Genomic DNA, 23,266 nt, shown 5'->3' with positions numbered 1-23,266 from the left:
ATCAGATGGCCCATTTTTTTTCTTTCTACCCCTTTTCAGAAAGGCCTAAAGAATGTATTTGACGAAGCAATATTGGCTGCCCTGGAGCCTCCAGAACCGAAGAAGAGCCGCAGGTGTGTGCTGCTATGAACATCTCTCCAGAGTCCTTTCTGCACAGCTGGTGTCGGCATCATACTAAAAGCAATGTTTAAATCAAACTAAAGATTAAAAATTAAAATTCGTTTTTGCAATAATGACAAATGCCCTGCACCTACCCATATGCACTCGTATGAAACAAGGCCCATAGGTATGGTCCCTTTCCCCCTCTCAGTGCTAGTTAATTTTGAGTAATTGTGTATTGTCAGAAAAGTGATCAGTACTAGTTTTTTGTTCTGTTGTTTTGAAAAAATTTTTTTGTTAGTTTGTTTAAAAGCAAGGCATGCTTGTGATGACTCTGTAACAGACTAATTCGGGTTGTTGAAGCTGCTCCCGGGTTCCACTCTGGAGAGTGATCTGGGACATCTAGTTATATTCTTTTTTTTTTTTTTTTTTGCGGGGGGAGCGTGTGTGGGGTTTGTTTTTATTTAGTAATTTTTTTAAAAATTCATTAACCATTGGACAGCCCTTTAGGGGAGGAGGATGGAGTGATTCCACATTCCACTTCCTGAATCTAGTTTAGGAAACATGTTCCCCACCTGGTGCTCTTAGGAAGGAGTATAGTAAATGCCTCATTTAATAACATACTCCTTTTTGAAAGTTGCCTTTTCTCTCCACCCTTGAGTAGGTTCAGTATTTGATGAAACTCATGAAAGTGGGTGGAACCTGTCTTGCCCCTCCTCTTTTCTAGGATGCACTATAGATGTGACTGACTTTCAAGGAAATTTATTAGCCATTTGCCGATTTTGTTTCTTCGTTGATTTTTTTTGAAGTTAGTTTCTCACTTTTTTCATTGATAAGAAAAGTATTGCACTTTTTGAAGTAATACCAAATGGGTTGAGTACATAATTTTAAAAAACCATTTTTTCCTTGTCAGTCATTGTCTTACATGCTTAGCATAGATTTGCAGCTTAATAGTGTATGATACGGTGTTCTAGAACACAGCCGAAGACCTGGTATATATGAGGGGTGGTGCTAGAAGACAGATGTCTGTGGAATGATTCACATCCTCTTTCAAGTTATGAGGATGGAGACCTGCTTCATGAAGAAGCTAGGGGTGGGGTGGGGGTGGGGAGAACATTTAACAACATGGGGACCAGTCAGGGGACTCCCCTTATTTCTGTTTTGCATGAGGAACCCTAGAGCAGCCAGTTGAGGCTCTCTAGTTTAATAAAAATCACGGAGAGAGTCGTATGAAGACTCTTCATAAGTGTTAATAGGGATTTTATCAGCTTCTTTTGGTTGCAGTCTCCAATTTTTAAAAATGTTTAGGTAATCTTCTCCATCTTCCCCAAATCCTAATTCTTGTAGATTCATTAGTGTTGAACCGATGCTTTCTCATGTCTCAAGTCTTTGTATATGCATTCTTTTCAGATGTATTAAACAAACAAAAAATACCCTTCACAAGCCAGCCTGGGGGTTGTTATTTTCCCTCCGCCTCTGTTTTAGATAATTAGGTGTGGGAACTTGACTCTTATTAACATCAGTTTCTAACAGATTTTGGGATAAGATTTTTAAAGCTCTATTATTTTTATGTGCTTTTATTTTTCCAGCATTCAGTTTGAGATACTGTTGTTTTTTTTTTTCCTCCACGTATTCAGGTTTGTGCCTTCTCCCTAAGTTTGGCAGGTAGCCTACAACCCTCCTCTTTAAATACCAGATGAGGTCTTAGTAGTTCCTAGTAGAGAGGTGTTCAGGAAGCACACCTCTAATTTATCAGTTAGTTGGGAAGGAGCCAGTTTCTCCAAGTTTTGTGTTTCTTTGGTTTTCAAACTTTGTTGCTTACTGGAGCGCAGCTTGAACAGTGGGGTATTTAAAGGTTTTCCAGGTATTTCCAAAAGGCAGCCAAGTTTGAGAACCACTGCTCCTGGTGTTTTACTTTCCATATATCAGAAGAATATTGGTGGCAAATGAATAAAGGCAACATCATTTTCTACTTATATAGTATTTTCTCTTTGACTTAATGAAAAGTGTCTGTTATCTTGGCTTAGTGAGTGATACTGCCAAGGTTGAAAAGGGGTTAATTTAAAACAATCCTTAGCGGTCTTAGTGAGTGACAAAATTTTCATTATTTAGGCTAATATATCCCTGGTTTTCTAAAATATCAATGTTTTACTGAAGGTCTTAGAAATAGGTTCTGTAACTCCCTCCCATGTTCACTGAAATATGTTAGAAATAGACATATCTAGGGAAGTTCAGAGCTCCAGCAATCAGAGGTATGATGATTAGAAATGGAAAATTGTTGGAGTACACTGAGCAGACAAACTGTTGGTTTGGTTGGAGTTGTAATAAGCTATTGTGAACAGTTTTTAAAACTTCCAGTGTGGACACAGAACATGCACATTTAACTTCTATGACTTATCACTGAGAGAGAGGGAGAGAGAACAGAAAGTGTGGCGATTCTGCCTGCTACTCACTCCACCAAAAAGTATGTACTCTTAGGTGAGGATGAAATCGCATGTTGATCCTTGGGGCCTCTGCTTGCCTGATCCTCTCACACCACTAAAAAATAATTCTTGCTTTAGAGATATGTGTTATTCACACAAAATGGCCCTTAAATGCAAGCCACTAACTTCACTTGGTGTGGGGCCGATGAAACAGCGATGTGTGGTAATGAGAGGAGAGATTCGGCTGCATTGAACTTGGGAGAGAAGGAATCTCTGCCTTCTTTTGGGGGATCATCAATGTTTTTTTTCCAAATAGGCTGTCTTCCGAATCTAACCTGGTACAGTGCAACTCTACTATGATTGAAATTCACATGCTCCACACAATAACCAATATGTTAACACTTGGACTTGTAAAAGTGAACATGTTTTTATATACATTAGGAGCTATAAAAGATTAAACATAATTTGGATGAAATTAACCAACAGCTGAAGCAATCTACCCTCAAAATTATGTGAAAACCCACTTTTCAAAAAAAAAAAAAAAAAGAAATAGGTTCTGTAGTTTATTAAAGTTGTGTATTTAGAGCTGGATTTTATGCCAGTAGGAAGTAGATTCTAAAGGGAAGAAAGGATTGTGCTATGAAAGAGACAGTTGCAGTATTCCTTTATTTTTCTTCACATTTTTCTATTATAATCAGAATACCGCTTAAAATTTGTGTGTACATTTAATGTAGTGGTACATTTTTTGTTGTTGTTCTGAAAAGCTGCCCTTAAATCAGTAGTGTCTTTATAATTGTTATCTTTATAAATGGATAAATGTATTGCTTTTACTTCATTGTTAGGTTTTACTATTTTCATTTTTCTCCTATTTCGATGACGTTAGTGATTATTTAGGTGCTGAGTGCCAAGAAACTGGTATACAAGGATGCCGCCTCTGGAGAAGGACCGGACTTAGTCCCTGCTGGGTACAGCTCACAAACACTGGAAATTTAACAGTGTGGGAAAGGAACGGCGTTTCACTAGGAAGTAGCAATTCCAGTCTTTTCAGGAAGGGCTGAGTTCTCTCAAGAGAGTAAAAATCAGGGAAAAAGAGAATAGAAATCTTAACCTGGGTGCATGTGCATGTTACACATTTGTCGTCGGAGCACTTGTTCCAAACCGGGCACTGCAGACCTGGGGAAGGACAGCCCTAATTTAGCATGCACTTTAACAGGTGGTTTTTACTCTCCTGGCCTGTTTATCTGTAAAATAATTATGTACTTTGATGTTGTTGAGGTCTCAGATGCAGTTCAGGTGTCTGGTTGGTCAACAGTTAATGGGAAGCTTAAACTTTTTTTTCTTAGAGTGGGACCTGTGAATCAATCTAGGATATAAAAGCTCTCCAGGTAGAATTTAAGATCAGCTATGTTTGGGGATTCGTGCACACCTCAGTAGCTCTTAACTTTGGCTGTGTGAATATCACCTTGAGAACTCATTATAAAAAGAGGAAAACAATGCCTGGGGCCATTTTAATCAATCCCTATAAATGGAGCCTCATTTTTCAAATTATTGTTTGAGGAGCATCACTTTTTTAAAGCTCACCAGATTATTTTAATATGTCATCCATGTTTGAGGAACATGGCACTAGATGACCTCTAAAGGTTTTATTTATATCTGATGAGTTTTAGAATAAGTCTGGGCCACAAGTCTTCTCAGCTTTATTTGTTCTTTGAGGAAAGAAGTTTTCCAAACTTACGGTCTCAAACTAACACTTGGTTTTTGACTCCTTAATTAGAAAGACGGTTTACAAAGTTCAGAGTTACAATAATATTACTGGTAGACTGGCACTGAGATAGTTTGGGTAGACTCCTGTGTAGTTAAATTACTTATGCAGCAGTTTGAAAGAGGGCAGGTATTTGAGTTATAGAGATGGTCTAAGGTTTTCTAAGTCAAAGCTGGAATGTAGAGGAAGGCTATATTTCCTTGATAACTTCAAGACAAGTGTGCTCTGTAAGTTTCACTGGATGAAGGTGGGGTAGCTTTTCTTTTTTTCTCAGGACTATTCTAATTCATTTGCAGAAACTACAGAGGACTAAATTCCAAAGTGTTGTTACCGCTAGAAATGTATATTAAATTGAAGTTATTCCAACAGACAAAATTGGACTTCTAGGATGTGAAGTCTCTTGCTAACTTACACACACTCATTTTATTCCTCTGTGGCAGATACCTCCTGTCCCCCGCCCATATCCCCCTTATTATTAGCCAGAACTTTGGGCAGGGTGTGGGCCAGTGTTATGTGGCTTTATTTCCCCTTCTTGTCAGTAAATATTGTTCCAGGTGAACTTTTTTTTTTAAAGTCTGAGTGATTTAAACAGGTAACAGCTTCTTCCATGTTAGCTTGATACTGATGAATTGATATTTGATTAGATATGGTCTTAATTTCTGTGGCTTGGTCTGTGATTTAGCTGTGATTTAATGCAAAGTCAAGTAGCCAGACTTCTCAGAGGCAGAAACTGGATAGGGGTACCTGTGTGGGTTTGTAAACATTTGTTTTTCAGCCATAAGCCTTGAACTGGAAGTTGTTTTTTCTTAACTTCCTGATTATGGGCTATTGGGACAAAGGTGGGAAAACTTGTGCCAGACCATGCTATGTATTTCTTGTTTCTTTTAAAGAATGAATTGAGCTACTTTGAACTCTGGCTTTTCTGTGTTTTGTTTTCCTATGAACTGCTGAAACATTGACTTCTTGGATTGTTGAGATTAGCTCCACCTAGTGATGAGTTTGTTAAAATTCTGGTGGTTGAATTTAGGGTTCCTAATTTTTTAAATTTAATTTAATTTATTTTTAAAGATTCCACTTATTTACTTATTTTTTAGACAGAGGGGAAGGGAGGGAGAAAGGGAGAGAAACATCCATGTGCAAGAGATACATCAATCAGTTGGTTGCTTCTTGCACACCTGCAATTGGGGGACCTGGCCCACAACCCCAGCATGTGCTCTGACTGGGAATCAAACTGGTGACCTTTGGGTTCACAAGCTGGCACTCAGTCCACTGACCCACACCAGCCAGGACAGGTTTCTAATTTCCTATGGGGTCTTTTTTTTTTTATCTTTTAAGATTTTATATATTTTTAGAGAGGAAGAAGGGAAAAAGAGAGGGAGAGAAACTTAGTTTGGGAGAGAACCATTGATCAGTTGCCTCTCCTATTTTTCCTGACTGGGGAACAAACCCACAACTCAGGCATGTGCCCTGACCAGGGATTGAACTAGTGACCTTTCACTTTGCAGAATGATGCCCAACCAACTGAGCCACTCTTGTCAGGGCTTTTTATGGGATCTTGATAGATAGCAGAAGGGAGGGAGAAGGTGATGATGAAGAAAGGAATTGAGGCTGAGTAGATATATACTGGTAGACTGGGGTGATTTTTGGATTATTTAGGAGCAATGAAGAGTGAGTCTGAGAATTCAGTGAGAATGTAAAATCCAAGATGGTGTTTGCTGTAGGGAAATAGTTGTCTTGAGTTTCTTTACTGACCTTATTAGCTGCATGACCTTGGATAAACAGTGAATGACCCTAAGCTTTATTTGCCCTGTCTGTAAATCAGGAATAATAATATCTCCGTCTCAGGATTGAGTTGTGAGGATTGAATGAGGTCATATATGTGAATGTGTTCTGTAAACATAAGTACTATGCAAATATTAACAGCTATCAGATTTGCATTACAATGGGAGCATTTAGGTTATGTGTGAGAAATTATTTACTGATATCATTGCCAAATGCTACTTGGTGTGTATGGGAGATTTTGTATTTTAGTTATTATAGAGTATTGATAGAACTAGGATGTTAGAGCTTAAGGTAGTTTAGAGCTTTCTCTAAGAAGAACCTAAGACTAGAGATGAGGTTCCCCCCCTAGCTTTGTAATTTTGTGGAAGTACTTCATATACACAGTAAATTGTATCCACAGAGCTCTGGATACTTTACCTCCGGAATTGCTTTGTTTTTAGGACCCCTGGGAGGCAGGAAAACAAAAAACTTCTGCATATCAGGTCAGTTGTGCAGTTTCCCCGGTGTCCCAGAGTTACCAGCATTGGTCTTCAATTGGCCAAATGTCTGTGGCTAGCCAGAGGATCCAGTTTACGAATATCAAAGGATATGAAATCTTCAGAAGACATTATATATATATTTTAAAGATTTTATTTATTTATTTCTAAAAAGAGGTGGGAGAAAAAGAGGGAAACATCAATGTATGGTTGCCTTTCACACAACTCTTACTGGGGAGCTGGCCTACAACCCAGACCTGTTTCCTGACCGGGATTCGAGCTGGCTGCCCTTTGGTTCGCAGCCTGGCACTCAGTCCACTCAGTCATACCAACCTGGGCAGAGGACATTATTATATTAAGAACTACAAATATCTCCAAAGCTTTTGTTTGTGTGAAGTGAACTTAACTGGTATTTATTTAGTATTGAGAGGCCCTCTCTTAGATAGCTTGGTGGATGAGGATGGTTCTAGTAATCATGAGAGGAGGCGGGGAGGTAGCTGAATATACTGGAAACGAGAAAACACAGTTGTGTGTGTATTGTTGGGGGAGGATAGTGGGGAGTGCTGAAAAGAAATCAGGCTTCTTGGAAAAGGTGACATTTTAGTTGTATCTTAAGAGATGGGTCTGATTTGCAAATGGAGAAATAAATGAGGTGAGGGTGGGGTCAGGTGGATGAGTATAGATTTCTGGGTGAGAGGAATGTGAACAAAGATGGGAAACACCTGGCACATTTGGGGAACTAGTCAGGAGCCTTACTTAGGGATAGGTGTAGTGGGTGGAATGCTAACTCTCAAGGGCTGCCATAAATAAATAAGAATTGAAGAGGGAACATTAATCATACTGAGGGAGGGCTCTGTTCTAACTACCTAGGATTGTAAAAGAATTGGAAGGTGCTCTGGTGAGAATAGCTGTTTATTAAGCACTCACAGTGCTTTGCTCTGTGTTAAACCCACAGCGTTAGCACATTTAGTTCTCACAGCTGTGTGACCCTGATACTGCAGATGCCTCCATTTTATAGATAAGGACTCTGAGACTATAATTGGTCCACACCTTCAGCCAGAGTTGGGACTCAGGTCTGTCTGATTCTGGAGCCTTTGTGTTTAACCATTAATGTATCTTGTGAAAATAAAATACACGTGACTGATTATAAAACTGAAAGTTGTAGTTCGAGCATCATGTAAAGCCAGGGCAAGCATAGAGCATAAAAGGCTTCATCTATAGAGGCAGACTAATGGGCAGGAGGTTTTGGGGAAGGGGACTTCATTGTAGCATGTGAAAATGATAACCTTTGTCTTTGTGCATGAAATACCTTTGAATTTGGGGAGTCTGCCCCTAGAGTCTCTGCCTTACTGCTCCTTATTTCATTATAGTAGCCCTGTAAGTTGGCAGAGCAGGGTTTGTTGATGAGAAAGCTGGACCTTAGTGAGTTGAGTACTCAAGGCCTGGGGGATGATGGTAGTGCCAGTTCTGAAACCTGGCACCCATCTCTCTTTTTTCTTTACCATCCCACATAAAGGCATTTAGAATAGCAGCATTATTTTTCATATATCTAATATAGGCCTGATCCAGGGAAAGGGACCTTATTATTAGGGAAGAAAATCTCACTAGCTGGGCCCAAATAAAGGGAGGTGACTGGGATTCTGGAGCTACATCTTCCCAAAACTCAGGCGCTCTCACACTGTTTTGAGTTTAGGTAGTAAACTCATAAACCTCAAATGATGTTTGTGTTCCTGATTTCACTTATCCTCAATTCAGCCCTGTAGGGAAGGCAGGATAGATGGTATCATTTGTCAGGTGGCAAGACTGAGGTTAAACAACTTGCCATTGTGATGGAAAGGCTTTGGATTGGAGTTTGGGCCCTGTCACTTGATCTTTGATCTTAAGCAAATAACTTAAACCTTCTGGGCCTTGCTTTCTTCCTTGTGAAATGGAAATAGCTCTATTTACTTTACTTGAGAGTCATGAGGGTTAAATGAAATGCTTCACGGAAAGCACTTAGCATAGTGCCTGGCGAGTAGTAGGTACTTGGCAGTAAATGGGGTGGACTGAAACTGTTGTCACTCTGTCTTTTGGCTTAGTTCAAACCAGTGCCAGACAGCCCTGTTGGCTTTTGGGTCGTAGGCTCCTATATGAACGAGGGGTCCTCACTCCCATTGCCAGGAAGAGGGTAAGACTTTCAGAGAGCTTCAGAGCGTATCATACCCTCCTTATGTCTCATCTCTGACAACTCTGACAGGAATAGGCATTTGTCTGGAGCTCCAGACCCACAGTGGAGCCTTCGTACCAGCTTTCTGGACCTCCTTTGAAAAGCTTTATAAAATCTGCACTGGTCTGATGGGAGAGGAATTTTTGGCTTGATTCTGAGTCTTTTATTCCCTGAAGAAGTGTCCCCATTCTCCATTAACTTGAGGACTTCAGGTGTATTGGTGTCAGGAGTTTGCTGCATCTCCTGGCAGCTCTGAAGGGTGGGCAGGCACCTGTGAATTCTTCACTTGCCTCCTGACGATGACTGTGCCCCAGGATGTTGAGTTTGCAGTTACCTCATCCGCTACTGCACGAGTCCTCGTTTGTCTGTGGGGGCTGTGTTCTGAGAAATGTGCCCCCGCCCAGTGGTCCCCTGAAACTGTGGATAGTGTCAAACCTAATCACCTTCTTTCAGTTCTGCCAGAGATGTGGCAGCAGCCTTTTCTTTGGCAGATGCAGCATTTCCAGTAATTTTTATATTTTTCAACCTAAAGCAATAAGCACTTTGGTGTCAGGGGATCCCTTGCTAAAGTCTTCATACAAGCTCAGTGCTTTCTGGTGCAACACATTACTGTCAATCAGAACACATTTTCTGTTCATGTCATTGACCCACAAATTTAATGCCTTTGCCATCTTGACTAAGCATATACCATGCACTGTGGCTGTAACTTCTGCAGCTTGAGGTGCGACAGCAAAAAACTAGCACAAATTTCTTTTTGCTTCACAATTTCACAGAGAGATTTTCTGCTGTAGATCTGAGAAACTTCAACATAGGATTTTTTTCTTTTCTTTTAATCCTTTCATTTAAAGGAAGCACTTCATGGCTTCTCTCTGTCATATCTGAGTTGCCAGCAGGTCTATGTTTGTGCTTTGGGACCATTAAGTAAAATAGGGTGAATTGAACATATAAGCACTGCAGTACCTCTACAGTTGATCTGATAACTGAGATGGCTACTAACTGACAAATTGGCTGGTAGGGTATGAGCACAGATTTGCTGGACAAAGGGATGATGTACCTTTAGGGCAGGACAGAATGGGAGTGTGAGATTTCATCACATTCCTCAGAAAGACATGCAATTTAGGACTTACAAACTGTTCATTTCTGGAATTTATTTAATGTTTTTGAACCGCAGTTGACCATAGGTAACAGAAACTGCAAAAAGTGAAACCAAAGATAAAGAAGGGGGGCTACTGTATAAAATTCCCGTTTTCGATGCCACTTTATTCTAAGATCAGCCTTTTCTTAGCCCACAGGGATCTTGAAATTTGGTAAATGTAGTGTGACTAAATGAGGCCTTTTTTGGGGGGGAGGTGCATTATGGTGTTTGATGTTATCACTTCATTTCTTCCAGAGTGGCAATGTCATTATTGGTAAAAGCTCTGGATTGGGATTTGGAGACTCAGGTTCTAGTCGGGGCTCCAGAATTTCCTTGGAAAGTTTTTATACCTCTTTGGGCCTCAGTTTCCCCATGCGTGGATAAAATAGTTTTCTGTTGCTTTTTGGTTTGTGTCTTTTAGTAGTAGACCTCTTTTTTCCCCCAGTAAAGTTTTCTGTAGAACCTCATAGAAACAGAAAAGGTATCGTGAATCAGCCGCTGTGATTGAGACAAGCCCAGCAGTTTTACTCCCCTGACTGCTTCCAGGTCCTGAACATGGACACACACTTTGTGCGCCCTGCCGGACCTCTAGGGCTTTGCCAGGAGATTTGAACACCACTGCTGCAGGATTATCTTGACAACTCTAGGGATTTTTTTGCTATTGACAGGTAATTAGTGAAAATCTGTAAAACCTATGTATTAATATTTATACAAGTTGACTATTGAGTCTTCGAGAAGAGTTGGGTTTTTATCGATAGATTAGAGAAGTTCTAAAGTTTGGTTCAATCCATAGTGTTTTGTATATTGCAGCATCTAGTAAAAACTGACTTGGTTTTTGCTGGTAGGATAAATACTATTTCTTAACAATGGCAGACACTGTATTTCCTTACCTAAAGGGATGGACTCCCCCCCCCCCCTTGTAATACCAGTAGGACTCAAGCATTAATGGAATTTAGTAATGAAACTATCTGTCCCCTTACAGAGTTCTTCTTGTAAGTAACCTGGCATCATCTATTATAACTTATATCAGATAGAGCATTTGCTGTGGTCTTTTGTGTTTTGGGCATCTGGTACCAGTTCCAAATAGAACTTTTTAATTTTGGAGAGAAACAATATTGAATAATAGAAGAAGCACACATATTTTGGAGGGACTCACGCTTAAATTAGACTCAATAACTAGCTGTGTTTGAGCAAACTATTGTAGTTTTCAGTCTTGATTTACACATCTGTAAAGTGAGCCAATAAAACTTGATAACCCTTTGCAGAATTTTCATAAGGATTAGGGATAATGGATCTTGAGTCCCCAGTGAACATTCAGTCAGACAAAAGGACAAAGATTGGTCTGTTAGGGACTTTTCATAGAAAGGCATCCAATTTTACGTTAAAAGGCTCAGAATGGTGTGTTACCCAGTGTAATTTACTCTTGCTTAGGTGTTTGTGCATTTCAGGGAACACTTGTTTATATCGTCCATTTTGCAAGAGGCAATATAGAGTAATAATTAAGAGCACAGAGCTAGACTGCCTGGGTTTGAATCTTGGCTCTGCTGTTTACCTCCTGAATGATCTTGGACAGGTTATTTAACTTTGATGGTTTTGGGGGGTAATAATACCTTCTCAGCAGTCATTTTAAAACTAGAGACAGATCCCTATTCAGTCCTGTAGAAAGAGAAAAAAAGCACACAGTTGGAGAGAGGGTCTAGTATGGTACCAGTGATGTAGCTAAAAATTTAGCCAGTGGCTAGTCCAACCCCGACAGCATATTTTTCCTGCTGATAGAAATCTTTTCTGCCTCATTTAAGTATGGTGTTTGTTCAATTGTTTAAACAATTCAGTATTAGTGATCACAGGTTTCCGAGGAGGGTTTGATGCACCTGGAAGAGATCTAAGGTTACCATTAGTCCCTTGTTTTACACATGGAGGAGGAGGGGTGCTTGCTTGAAGTCCTATACAGCACATTTACATGGCAGAACCAGCTTGATCCTATACACAGTCCCGGACTTTTGCTTGTTACACCACACAGGATATTTACTTTTTAAAAAGGCTGGATGAGCAATTCTTGCTAGTGAAGAGTAGCAAAACTTAGTGTTTAATAAATTATAGGAAAAACAGGAATCTGTAGACGGGAGTTTTTCAGAGGTGTGTGGGCTGTCAGACTTAAGTGCCTGGAAGCCTGAAAGTGAGAATAATCAGTGAAGGGAGGCTGTCAGGTGGGACTAATTAGAGAGCAGAGTTCTTGAGCCAGGGCTCATAGTAGAGGGTCTGAAGTCTTATATAGTAGGCCTGGCTTGGAATGCCATTTTCAAATAATACCCAGGCTAGTTCCATAATAGTGAAAGCTTATTCATGACCATTTTACAGGAAGTTTAGGATCCGAGTAGCTAACTTGCCTGAGAAGAGCTTCGAAATGATGAAACTAGATCTGTCTTAATCCAAAGCCAGTGTGTTTCCCACAATATGGGCTGCCCCCCAAAGTGTGAATGAACATTCCCAGAAGGGCTGAGCTGAGGCTGAAATCACACATTAGGAGGTTCTTTGAAAAAAATGGGTCAGAGATGGAGACAGGCTGTATCTGCCTTTTTTTTCTTTCCTAGAGTCACTGGGTGTAAATGTCTGCAGTTTGGGTTCCTTAAGGCAGGGAGGGTATCTGCCTCTTGGAGATAGAGGCTGTTGAGGTCTTGGAGAGAGGGAATGGTACATTACTCAGGTACCTTATAGTGTGATTAGTTTTAGTACCAGTATGAACTAGTTAGGGCTAAGTTATTACTGCTGACGCTAACAATGGTAGATTACTTAGATTGCTTCGTTTGCTAAAAACAACCGGAAGGAAGGGTCTTTAGAGGTTATTTAGAGCAATCCTCTCACTTTTTTGGGAGGGGTGTGTGCATGCAAATTTTATTGAGATAATTCACGTGCGATAGAATTCACTTAAGAGTATACAATTTAGTGGCTTTTATTATATTCACTGAGTTGTGTAATTATGACCGTGATATTTTAGAACATTTCTTCTACCTAGGAAGAAATCTGGTCCCCTTTAGTTACCACTTCCTAAAGCCGCCTTCTCCTGCCTCCAGTCCCTCCATCCCTAAGCAAACACTGATCTTCCTGTTGTGGTAGATTTGTTTATTTTGTACATTTCATATAAATGTAATAATTTAATGCATGATCTTTAAAAAACATTTTTTAAGTAAAAGAGGGAAAATTAAAATTTTCCACTTTTCAAAAAGATCTTATTTATTGAGAAAGGAAAGGAGGGAAGACGAGAGGGATAGAAACACTGATATCAGAGAGAAACACTGATTGGTTGCCTCTCCACACACCAGCCAGGGACCAAACCTGCAACCCAGGCACGTACCCTGACTGGGAATTGAACTGGCGACCTTCTGCTTTGCAGGACGATGCCTGATCAACTGAGCCACACCAATTAGGGCTGTTCCACTTATTGACGCATTTATCGTCTTGTATGTGCCCTGACTGGGGATTGGACATGCAACCTTGGTGTGTTGGGATGAAGCTCTAATCAACTGAGCCTCCTGGCCAGGGCATATGTGAGCTTTCGTGATAAGATTTTTCACTTAATGTTTTCAAGGTTCATCCATATTTTAGCATATATCAGTACTTCATTCCTTTTTATGGCTAAGTATTTTATTTTATGGAAATACCAAAATTTGTACAGTTCATTCATCAGTTGATGGACTCTTGAGGCTAGTATGCATAACATTCCTATGAGCAATTTGTGTACACATTTTGTGTGGACTCTCAATTTTTAGCTGGAGAAATTGAGTGGGGTGATCTGCCCAATTCCCAGTGCTGTGCCTGGTGTATCCTGAGGCCAGTAATGGTACCATCTACTTGACCAGGATACTAACTAACTGTGAGGAGCTTGGAACATGTAGGGATTTATGGGAAAATTGAGATCATCTTTTGTTTTGGGGACTTTTTTTCCTCCAGGAGGAATGATATAATAGCATGAGGATAGACTTAGGTATCATATTTTCCACTCACCCTGAGTGTAATCCTGCTGAAATTGATGTTCCTCTGTAACCCTTGGTTTTCCTGTTTGAAAAATGGAATTCTTGCCTTGCAATGTTATGAAGATTAGCAGTAATACAGGTAAAGCACCTAACATCAAGCTTGGCTGTCTAAGTGGTACCATTATTTAGGAAGATGATGGAGGGACCAAGGAAAAGGACCATAAGGTGGACCTGTAATGCTCTGGAAGAGCCACTAGATGGCAGAAAAACAGCAAGAAAAGTCTGGTTGGTTGTGGGACTTAGCAAGGTTTATTGAGTTTCTGCCTTTCTCATTGACCCTGGGAAGAGTGCAAACTCTGAAATTTATGGGAAAAGAGCCTACTGTCCACAGTGTCTTATTACCGTATTTGCAGCCTGTACTTCTAATTCTGAGAACCATTGCTACCCTCCAGAGCCAATGATCTTGCTTGCCATTTCTCAAGTAACTGAATGTTTTTTAGTTAACCTTCAGTCTCAGTCTAGGTGGCTCAGTTGGTTGAAGTATCATCTTATGTACCAAAAGGTTGTGGGTTTGATTCCCAGTCAGGGCACATACCTAGGTTGTGGGTTAAATCCCCAGTTAGGGTATGTGTGGAAGAAAGCCAGTTGGTGTTTTTCTCTCCCTTTCTCTCTAAATTCAATAAACATGTCCTTGGGTGAGGATAATTAAAAGAAAAAAATAACTGGATTATGAATCAAGGCTTGGTGCAGACTCTGGCTTTGGGGAGCTTGCAGACCAAGACATTCTGTTGCAGACAGATGCAGTCTGTCTCTGTAAGCAGTGGCATCAAATTTGGGATGCCAGGGAAAAGTGAAGTGTCCATTTGGGATGGCACTGCAGGGAGTTGGTTTGTTTCAGGACTGTAGGTTTGGGCCATTTGGAATGTGTGCAAGCAGAGAACTCTTCTTAAGGGTGTATGCTGGGACTGTTAGACCAGGTGACTTCCACACTGTCTTAGAGTTCTGAGCCTAGATGGCCAGAATGGGTAAGTAAGGGGGGTCATCAGCTTTTTCCTGGGTCATTCAGAAAGATTTCCTACTGCTTGGTTTCTCCCAGCCTCCTTTTGCTCCCAAGGATGGAAGCTGTATGTCTACCAGAGTTGAAGCTCCTTAATTTGCCAAGGCCCACACATGGAAAAAGCAGGGAGTTAGGGGCAGCTCAGTAGACTCCTTGGGCTGGAAGTAGCCTTGAAATCATGTGGTCCATATCCTTGCCTCTGGGCAGATAAATGTCCGAATTAGGAGAAAACTAAGTCCTGAGGTCCCAGAGCCACGCCGAGAGAGCCTGGGGCAGACCTGGCCCTTCAGTTCATTTGTACCACTTGGCTGTGGTCACACACAATCTGATGTTCTTAGGTCTCTGTCATCTTCTCTTAACCTGTATGTAAGCCTCTCTCTTGTATCCAGCATGGTCTTGAGCACATAGTAAGTTCAGATGTTTGAACAAAAAAAAGACAAGGGAGCAGAGTGGGAGTCAGAATGCAGAAGAAACCAACAGGGGAGAACTGTGTGGAGCTGCTGGTAAATGCTTTCATGTTCATCCTCAGGTAAGCCTGAGAGGCAAGTAGATCAGGTTATTGTTCAATTAGAAAACTAATTGAGGATTGAGCTTCTGTAAGATTTCACAGATTGAACCAGGGTCTTTTGGTTCTGAGTTCAGGTTCCCTCTACTCAAGCACCATACTTTCATGTAGATAGTGCCTTTTTTCCACTCCGTAGTTCTGTAGGTAGGAAGGCTAGAACTGGCATTTCACTAAATCACCAAGTGGATATAGTTCATCCTTAACATCTCTCATGTCCATTTTCCCTCCACGAAGCCACACTCCCTTGGGACAGATTGTTGCTAACACTTGGTCTCATTGAAATAGGAACGAGTCGTGGAAGACCAGGCTGACTTCCAGTTTAAGGAGTTTGGGTTTTGTTTCCCCTGTGAATTTTTCCCATAAGATATTAAAAGGTAAACCACCCACTTTGGGGTTAAGAAGCTGGACACTAGGGAAGAAGTACATTAAAAGGTGGGACAGGGGTGAAGTTTGTTTGAGTTACTGTGGAGGTTGCAGGCTTTGGAGTTAAGCAGATCTAGGTTTCAAACCATCTCTGCCATTGAATAGTTGTGACTTTGGACAAGTTCATTAAGCTAAAACCTCTCTCAGCTTCAGTTTCCTCATCCCTAAAATTGGATCGTTCCTATGTTGGAGGGTTGGTGAGGATTAAAGATGTGTGTCCAGAGAAGGGCATGTCCCTCGAGTGAGTGTTCCCTATCCTGGTCACTCACAGTGCCTCCTGTGTGCTGCCATGGGATGGACCCATGATTGCCTTCTGCTTTGGTGAGCCAAGAGCAGGAATCCCAGGCCTGGTTCTTGGGAAGCTCACCCTGGGGGCTGTAGAATCTGATGCATTTGTACTTTCCCAGGAGAAGGGGGAGGATGTCTTTAAACTTCTTGCTGGCTGCTGGGCCCTGGGACAAAGGGGAGACAAGCCCCAGGGCTGAGACAATCATGTCTTTATTATCTCAGATGTCTCAGGCCTGTCCCCCGCCTGGAGATATATGGCCGGGAAGGCTAGCTCCATGGCCTCGGCGGGATTCCAGGTCCTAGGAATGTCTGGCTGTTTTATAGCAAACAGAATCATGCACAACAGCCCAATATCCAGGCATCTCCACCCCAGTAAGCCCTTTCTGCCAACTTGTAAAACAGTGGGACCTACAGCAGTGTGACACAGGCCCCATGCCTCTTGGGGGTCCCAGCAGCTGGCATAGGGCAGGAATCCTGGGCAATGGCAAACCTATTTAAGGCTCTGGGCACAGGGCCAGCAGTGTAGGCCTGGCCACACCCAGGGACCATCTTTCAGACCAGGTCTTGCCTGGCTCAGTTCTCTCTTGTAAGCCCATGGGCTGCCCTGATTCTAGCTTGTTTCTCTCTCTTTTGACCCCTTGGGAGTAGCTGCAGGGAGCCACTGAGAAGGCTTGTTTACAGATGCACTTGGCACAGGATGGGGAGACCAGCAGCGATGAGTCCTTGAGTTCCAACTTCCAGCTGCTCCCAGGTGCTGGGGAGCCTTCCACTCTAGGCCCTGAAGAAATGAGTCCACACTGTTGTCTTTGGCTGAGGCTCCAGGAATTTGGAGATGAGACCAGGAGACAGTGGGTCAGATGGCTGTCCAGGGCATCATTTATAACAAAGCCATGTGGGCTGGCCCTCCAGGGAGGCCTTGCATAGGGAGCAGGGGTTGTGGACTCAGGCTGAGGATTTTCTCTGGGGCCTTGAAAGGGGAGTGAGGTCCTGCAATCCAGGGACAGTAGTACGTTAGGTGGTTTAATCTGTTCTCCTGAGTCCTTTATTCTGAAGGAGTTCAGAGTACCAGCCCTAGAGCTGTTGCGTTTTAGAGTTTTCAAGGATTCGAGCCCCCTCCTATGCTGCCCCCATCAGGCTGCCAGTCCACCTGGGCCTGTGGTGCTCAGCAGGTAGATGAGTTGCATTTCCTTCCAGAGTGCACACTTCAGTTCATTTGACCTTATTCACGGCTTCCTGATCCCTTTTCCTCCTTCTAAAACAGTAGATCCAGAACCCATTCTGAAAGAGCTCATGTTTCCAGGGGGCATGTAGGAATGTGTAAGCAATAGTGTGTATGGCACAATATGAAGCACCCCTGCCCAGCTGAAGTCTGGGGAGCCCACTGTGAAACATGTGGCTCAGTGAGTCTCAGGATCAGGAGTGAGGGGCGGCAGCAGGCACCTTCTCCAGTGGTAACAGCAGTAGTAGTAATAGCTGATGGCTGAGCAGCAGCTGTGTGACAGGCAGTATGCTAAGTGCTTTATGTTCTCCACCTTCACAATAACTCAATTTATAACTGAGGAAATGAGTTAAATGACTTGTCCAAGGTACATACACAGCTGGGATGCAGTGAAGCTGGCGTTACTGGGCTCCAGGACATTTAACTACTAGACTCCCCTTGGGAGAAAGTATTAGAATAGCCAGTGGACAAACAGTGCATGTAATTCGAAATGCTTATTTTTAGTCACAACATTTATTTTTAAATGTCAACTAACAAAGCAAGGGTTTTTGTCTCAGAGTCAGGGGGCATAGGTTAAAGGTTCGTCTCCAACTCATTAGCCAACCTTTCTTTGGCTAATGAGTTGTCTTTGTTGAGTGAACTGGACAGAGCTCTGACCCTTGAGGGCAAGTTGGAGGGGTATATTCTGCCTTTTCCCTCACCATGCTGGGGTCCTCCTATCAAACTAAAGCTTGCTGTGTTTGTGAAGGGGTGTCTGAGCAGCTTGGAGACCAGGAATCACGCCATTTTAAACACCCTAGGTTCCGAGAGGAGATGATTGGGTAGAGTGTGTGGGGTGCCATCATCAAACATGGCAATAGTAACTGGCCAGGTTAGAAGAAGAGAATGCATATCTTAGGCCACAAGTGAAGGGAATGGGACAGGGAACTATTTGCCGGATACCTATCTATATTTTGATTCAGTTCCCACAGTAGCCTTTGATATGGGGAAGCAGAGACTCAGAGAGGTTGACTTATTTGAGGTCACCCAATGAGAGAAAAGCCTAGAACAGAGGATCATTGCCACACCTGTGCCACTTCTGCTCTCAGACATCTTGCACCACACTGTATCTGCTCTTTTGAGGAGTCTATAGTCCCCCCTCCTCATCCCTTTGTAATCTGAACGATTGAGCTGCTCTCTCTCAGCCTCTTTCCCGACTGAAACAGCCTGAATTCAAAGCAGCGGCCTTGCATCCTCATGGTCACTTCTCTGGATCTACTCCAGCTCTGTGATGAATCAGGGGGGCAGCAACTCGCCCTGTCTTGGCTGCGATAACCATCAGCCATTCCTGAAGCTTCCCAGGTGGCTCCAGCCGTTGTCCAAGAAGGGGGTGAGGAGGCTGCAAGGAGGTGCTGGGAGGGAGGAGGAGGGTTGGGAAGACTTCCAGGAGAAGAGAGACCCAGCAAATTCTAGTGTCATCTAAATCTGATGGGAGCAGGAGCCTACAATGCCATCCCTACTCCTCTGACACACACTTCCCCTCACGCTTAAAGAAACAGCCAGGGTACTGGCTGGTGACGACCGTCCCTTGTAGCCCATTGCAGTCCACAAAAGCACTTCCCCATTCAGTGTTTCACTTGGTCCTCCAATAGCCATAATGTCATGGGTGGGGAGCTATATAGAATAAAGGCTTTGAAGCTGGAACTGGGTCTGGTTCTGGCTCTGCCATTATCTATAATACATCTCTTTCACAGGTGAGATTTAGAGGGTACTGACTTGCTTCAGAATTCACAGGCTGCCAGCAGTGGAGCTAGAATAAGACCCCAGCCCTGACTGGTGTGGCTCAGTTGTTCGGGCATCATCCTGCAAAGGGAAAGGTCGCTGGTTCGATTCCTGGTCAGGGCACAGGCCTGGGTTGCAGGCTCAGTCCTGGGTCATGGTGTGTATAAGAGGCAACCGATCAATGTTTCTCTCCCTCTCTTTCTCCTTCCCTCCCTCTCTCAAAATAAAATCTTAAAATGAGACCCCAGGTCTCCTGATGTCTAGAAGGAGGTAAGGGAAAAGTAGCATCTACAGGGTTCTGGTTAGGTGCTGGTTAAAGTCCTGCTTAGGAATTTGCTTGTTTCTGTGTACTTAATGATGTTTGTTTTTCTTCAGTTTCTTAGAAAAAGACTTTTTTTTTAAAAATGCCTCCCCTTTTGGCTGAACTAAGGGGGAAAAGACTCATCTAATCCATACCTTGGTTCACAGTAGATATTCCAGAGCCAGGTGTGGGAGCAGCCCAAAGAGAGTTCGGACTGTGGATTGTGAGCCCCTCCCTGCTGTGGGCAGGAGCCCGACAGCCTATCTGGCAGTCTTGGGACTGGACCTGGAGTCTAATGCTGCACCAGCCAGGATAGTGGGTGGTGGGCAGGGCTACTGTTCCCACCTGTGGCTTTGTCAGCCCTAACTGTGATTCCAGCCTTCACCCCCTCTGCCCTAGAGAAAGCTGTCTATAGAATAATGTGCAGGCCCCCAGCAGAGTGACAGAGTTGAACTTAGCCCAGCCACAGACAGATAATGCTGTTTTGTGGAGAGGGGAAGAGCTTCAGGCATGAAGGTCCGTAGGCCCAGGAAGAATCAAAGTTGAGTCTAGGCTAGTAGTGGGTGAAGAGAAATGGGGAGGTGCGTGGGACTGGAGGAGGGGCCCAGTGACATACACACGCTTGCCACTGTAGACCGATCTCTTCTCTGCTGTGAGTTATGTGCATAGTGGAGATAAATCATTCACCTGCCTCTCAGTTGGTTTATCCAACAGGAAATATTTACGTTCCATTTGCTTGTGCCCATAACACGGGATAATGCTAGTGGTGGTATTTAGTGTGGCCCTGACCCCACTGTTGGTAGGTGCTCAATAAATGGTGGTTGCGTATCAACGATCAGCACAGTTTCCTGAGGGGCCTGGCCTATTCAGGGGGACTGTCACTTTTCCAAGTAGAAGCTCCAAGGAGGCTGCAGTTAACTAATATTGCTACCAGGTGCATAGGTACCTAGATAGGTGAGGAATCACATTGAAGATAGAGAGTTTGGCTAAGAAAGGAGATCCTACCAGGTCAAGGGCTGAGGAGGTAGAATTGGGCTAGAATGAAGACATCAGAGCCTTTTCTGGGGTCTGGGCTCTCCCAGTGGTTGTTGGGTTGCACAGAGGAGTTACTTCCTTCCTGGTCTTGGACCAGTCTGTGCCAATGTTTGTTCTGATTCTCTCCTGCCTCTCTTGGCACCATCTCTACCATTTGTCAATCTCTGGGCCTCTGTTTCTTCTCTTGGGCCCCCTTTTGCCTTCTCAGCTGTATGGCACAGGGTTCTACTGTAGCCTCTCCATCTGGAGGTGCAGGTGGTTGATAATGGGACTAGAGTGTGGCCCTGGTCAAAGATTATACATGGTCTGCTCCCTTGGTGGACTGTGAGCCCTTCCAGGGCAGGGTCCAGGCCTGAATTGCCTCTGGGCTCCTGTGTTCAGTATGGAACCTGCCATCTTTGACCCCTGACCAGAGAGGGCTCAGTTCCTTTTGCCTCCATTATTGGGCTAGTCAAGACAGCACAAGTCTGAATTGGCCCTTCTCCCTCACAGGTGGCATGGGTGGAGGGTGGGGGTGGGTGCTGAATCGGAGTATATGGTTCCTTGTGTCCAGCTTCCTCTTCCTGGCTGGCCGAGGGTTTGGGAACAGTGGCTGCCTTTCTGGGGCAGTCAGGGCGCCTGGCCAGAGTATGCCTGTCAGGCATGGTCAGCTCTTCAGCAAGCCTCGGTCCTCCTCTTAACCTAGAGAAGGCCCCGGGTTATTGGTGTTGTTCTTGGCGGACCACCGGGCCCCTCAGCAAACAGGCAGGCGAGTGTGCACCCGGCCTGGGCCTGTTTGTGTTGGCCTCGCCAGGCGGGGGATTAGCTCAGCTGGGCTGCTAATTGCCTCCGAAGTGCCGGCCGGGATGCTGACAAGGGCTGGGCCTCTAGGCCCCTCCTTCCCAGCAGGCACTATGCCAGGCTAGGGGGCCTGGCCCAGAAGGGCCCCTTCTCTCCCCTGTCAGCGCCTGCTTGGCCTAGACCCTTGAGATGCGGGCAGGGGGTCACTAGGGCTGGCTGCTCAGGAAGGAGTGGGGGGAGATGCCTATGAAGTCATCGCCTGGGCCAGGCCAGGCCACACTTCATCCCTTCCCCCACATCCCTTAGACATCCCCTCACACCAGCTTCTTGAGTCAGACGCCTTCTCCCGAAGCTCAGCACTTTCTCCTCTTACTAGGAAGCTGCTGGGCTCCTCTGCCCAGATGCCCTCTGGTTCCTCAGCGCCTTCCTCTCTCTTCTCTGTTCCTTTGTCTGTCCTCCCACTCTCTGCTTTTTCCTCTGTTCCTCAGCCCGCCTTAGCACCTCTCGGTTACTCAGATCCTATACTTCCTTTTACATCCGTCAGTGTTCTCTGGCTCTACTTTGGCCCCAGATCCACCTTGAACCCTATGTCTGGTCTCCCTAGACTTCCCTTGGACCACTGGCTGGCAAGAAGGGGCTGTAACGGTCTACTTTATCACGTGGTTTCACAGCCCACCCAGACCTCAGGCCTGAACTCTGAGGGCACCTGTCAAGGATGGATCTGGAAACAGCCCCTCTGTGAGCTGACCACCCCCGCCCCAGCCTGGGAGTCCTGAACTCCTTCCACCTGTACAGGCAGAGCCTCCGGGCCCCACTACATGCACCTGCGTCCTACAGCTTTACTCTCCCACCTGCACTTGGGACTCTGCCCTCCTTGGCCCTTGCTCCCTGTCCTAACTCTGTGTCTTGCTCACATTGGGACCTTGGTTCAGCCTGTCCTGCTGGTGCCTACAGGTAGCTTTGCCATTTCCTTGCTTGCTGCTGCCTGGGTATCCCAACCCCCAGGGGTTCTCTGTCTCTGTCTCCAGCCTGCGGATCTCTGCCCTGAGACATCTTTCTGCTTCTGATCTCTGGGATGAGGACAAAGGAGGACCACAGTCCTTGGGGAGCGCCTTTAGCTCTTAACCAATACCCCACTGTCTCAGCTTCCCTCCTTATTCCACCCCCCTTTCTGGCGCCTCAATCTTAGAGCTGCTTTAATTGCTTCCTATACTCCTGAAAAGGGAATAATACTGATGTTTATAATAATAGCTGCCATTTGTTGAGCTTAACACGTTTTGTTTCACATCTGCAATAAATAGGTTCTCTTATTATTTAGCCCCATTTGAAATTGGGGCAAGGAGGGCAGCACTGTGTTGTGAATGAGGAAACGAGTCCCAGAGAGGAACAAGGAGTTGTCTGAGGGATTCCATCCCAGATCTGAGTGCAAAGCTTGGGTCCTTTACACAGTTCTAAGAAATGGTTGGGAATAGACATCATTTCTTCATTCTGCCACCTTGGACTTGATTATTACCTCTCCCCCTTTTCTCTGCCTTGACCCTGCTTTGAAGATGAGGTGTCCTTTGCTCTCTACCTGTAGTCTAGACCCCATGCCTTCCCTCCTTCTATTATTCTCTTTCCCCGGTTCTTCACAAAAGCCTGTGTGTACTCCTGCTGTCCTGAAAGCACTCCGCATTGGCCTCTTTATTTCCTACTAAACCCTGGGAAAGCCAAGCTGTTTCCAGACTCGTGTGAATTTGCTGCAGTAGTGGTGGTGAGTGGGGAGACAGGCCATGCCGCATTTGGTGAAGATGAGGACTGCACCAGAGTGAGGTTCCTCAGAAGCCACCTTGGGTCTCCCCAACAGCTGTGACTTGAGTTATGTGGCATTTTCCATCCAGATACCTCATTCTGACTTGGCTCCAATCCAGGAGTTTACTTCTAGCTAGGGCTTTGAACACCTGTGTCCTTGAGAGGAACTAGGTTCTATTTCATTTGTCCCCT

At 44.1% G+C, this 23,266-nt stretch overlaps 1 protein-coding gene across 2 annotated transcripts in view; it reads left to right on the top strand.

The window, feature by feature from the left end:
* CDC42 (cell division cycle 42) overlaps window positions 1–1,542 on the top strand; it is a 50,282-nt gene extending 48,740 nt beyond the window's left edge. For both annotated transcript variants that reach the window (XM_037135839.2, XM_037135840.2), the window contains exon 6: window positions 40–1,542. In XM_037135839.2, coding sequence (XP_036991734.1) covers window positions 40–129 — 90 coding nt within the window. In that variant the 3' untranslated portion in view covers window positions 130–1,542. The remainder of the gene's footprint in view (window positions 1–39) is intronic.
* Window positions 1,543–23,266: the final 21,724 nt, after the last annotated feature.

The sequence above is a fragment of the Artibeus jamaicensis genome, unplaced genomic scaffold (assembly GCF_021234435.1).
Source record: "Artibeus jamaicensis isolate MK-2021 breed Jamaican fruit bat unplaced genomic scaffold, CSHL_Jam_final scaffold_847, whole genome shotgun sequence".
In the NCBI taxonomy this organism is placed as follows: domain Eukaryota; kingdom Metazoa; phylum Chordata; class Mammalia; order Chiroptera; family Phyllostomidae; genus Artibeus; species Artibeus jamaicensis.
This window is presented reverse-complemented; position numbering and strand designations above follow the sequence as displayed.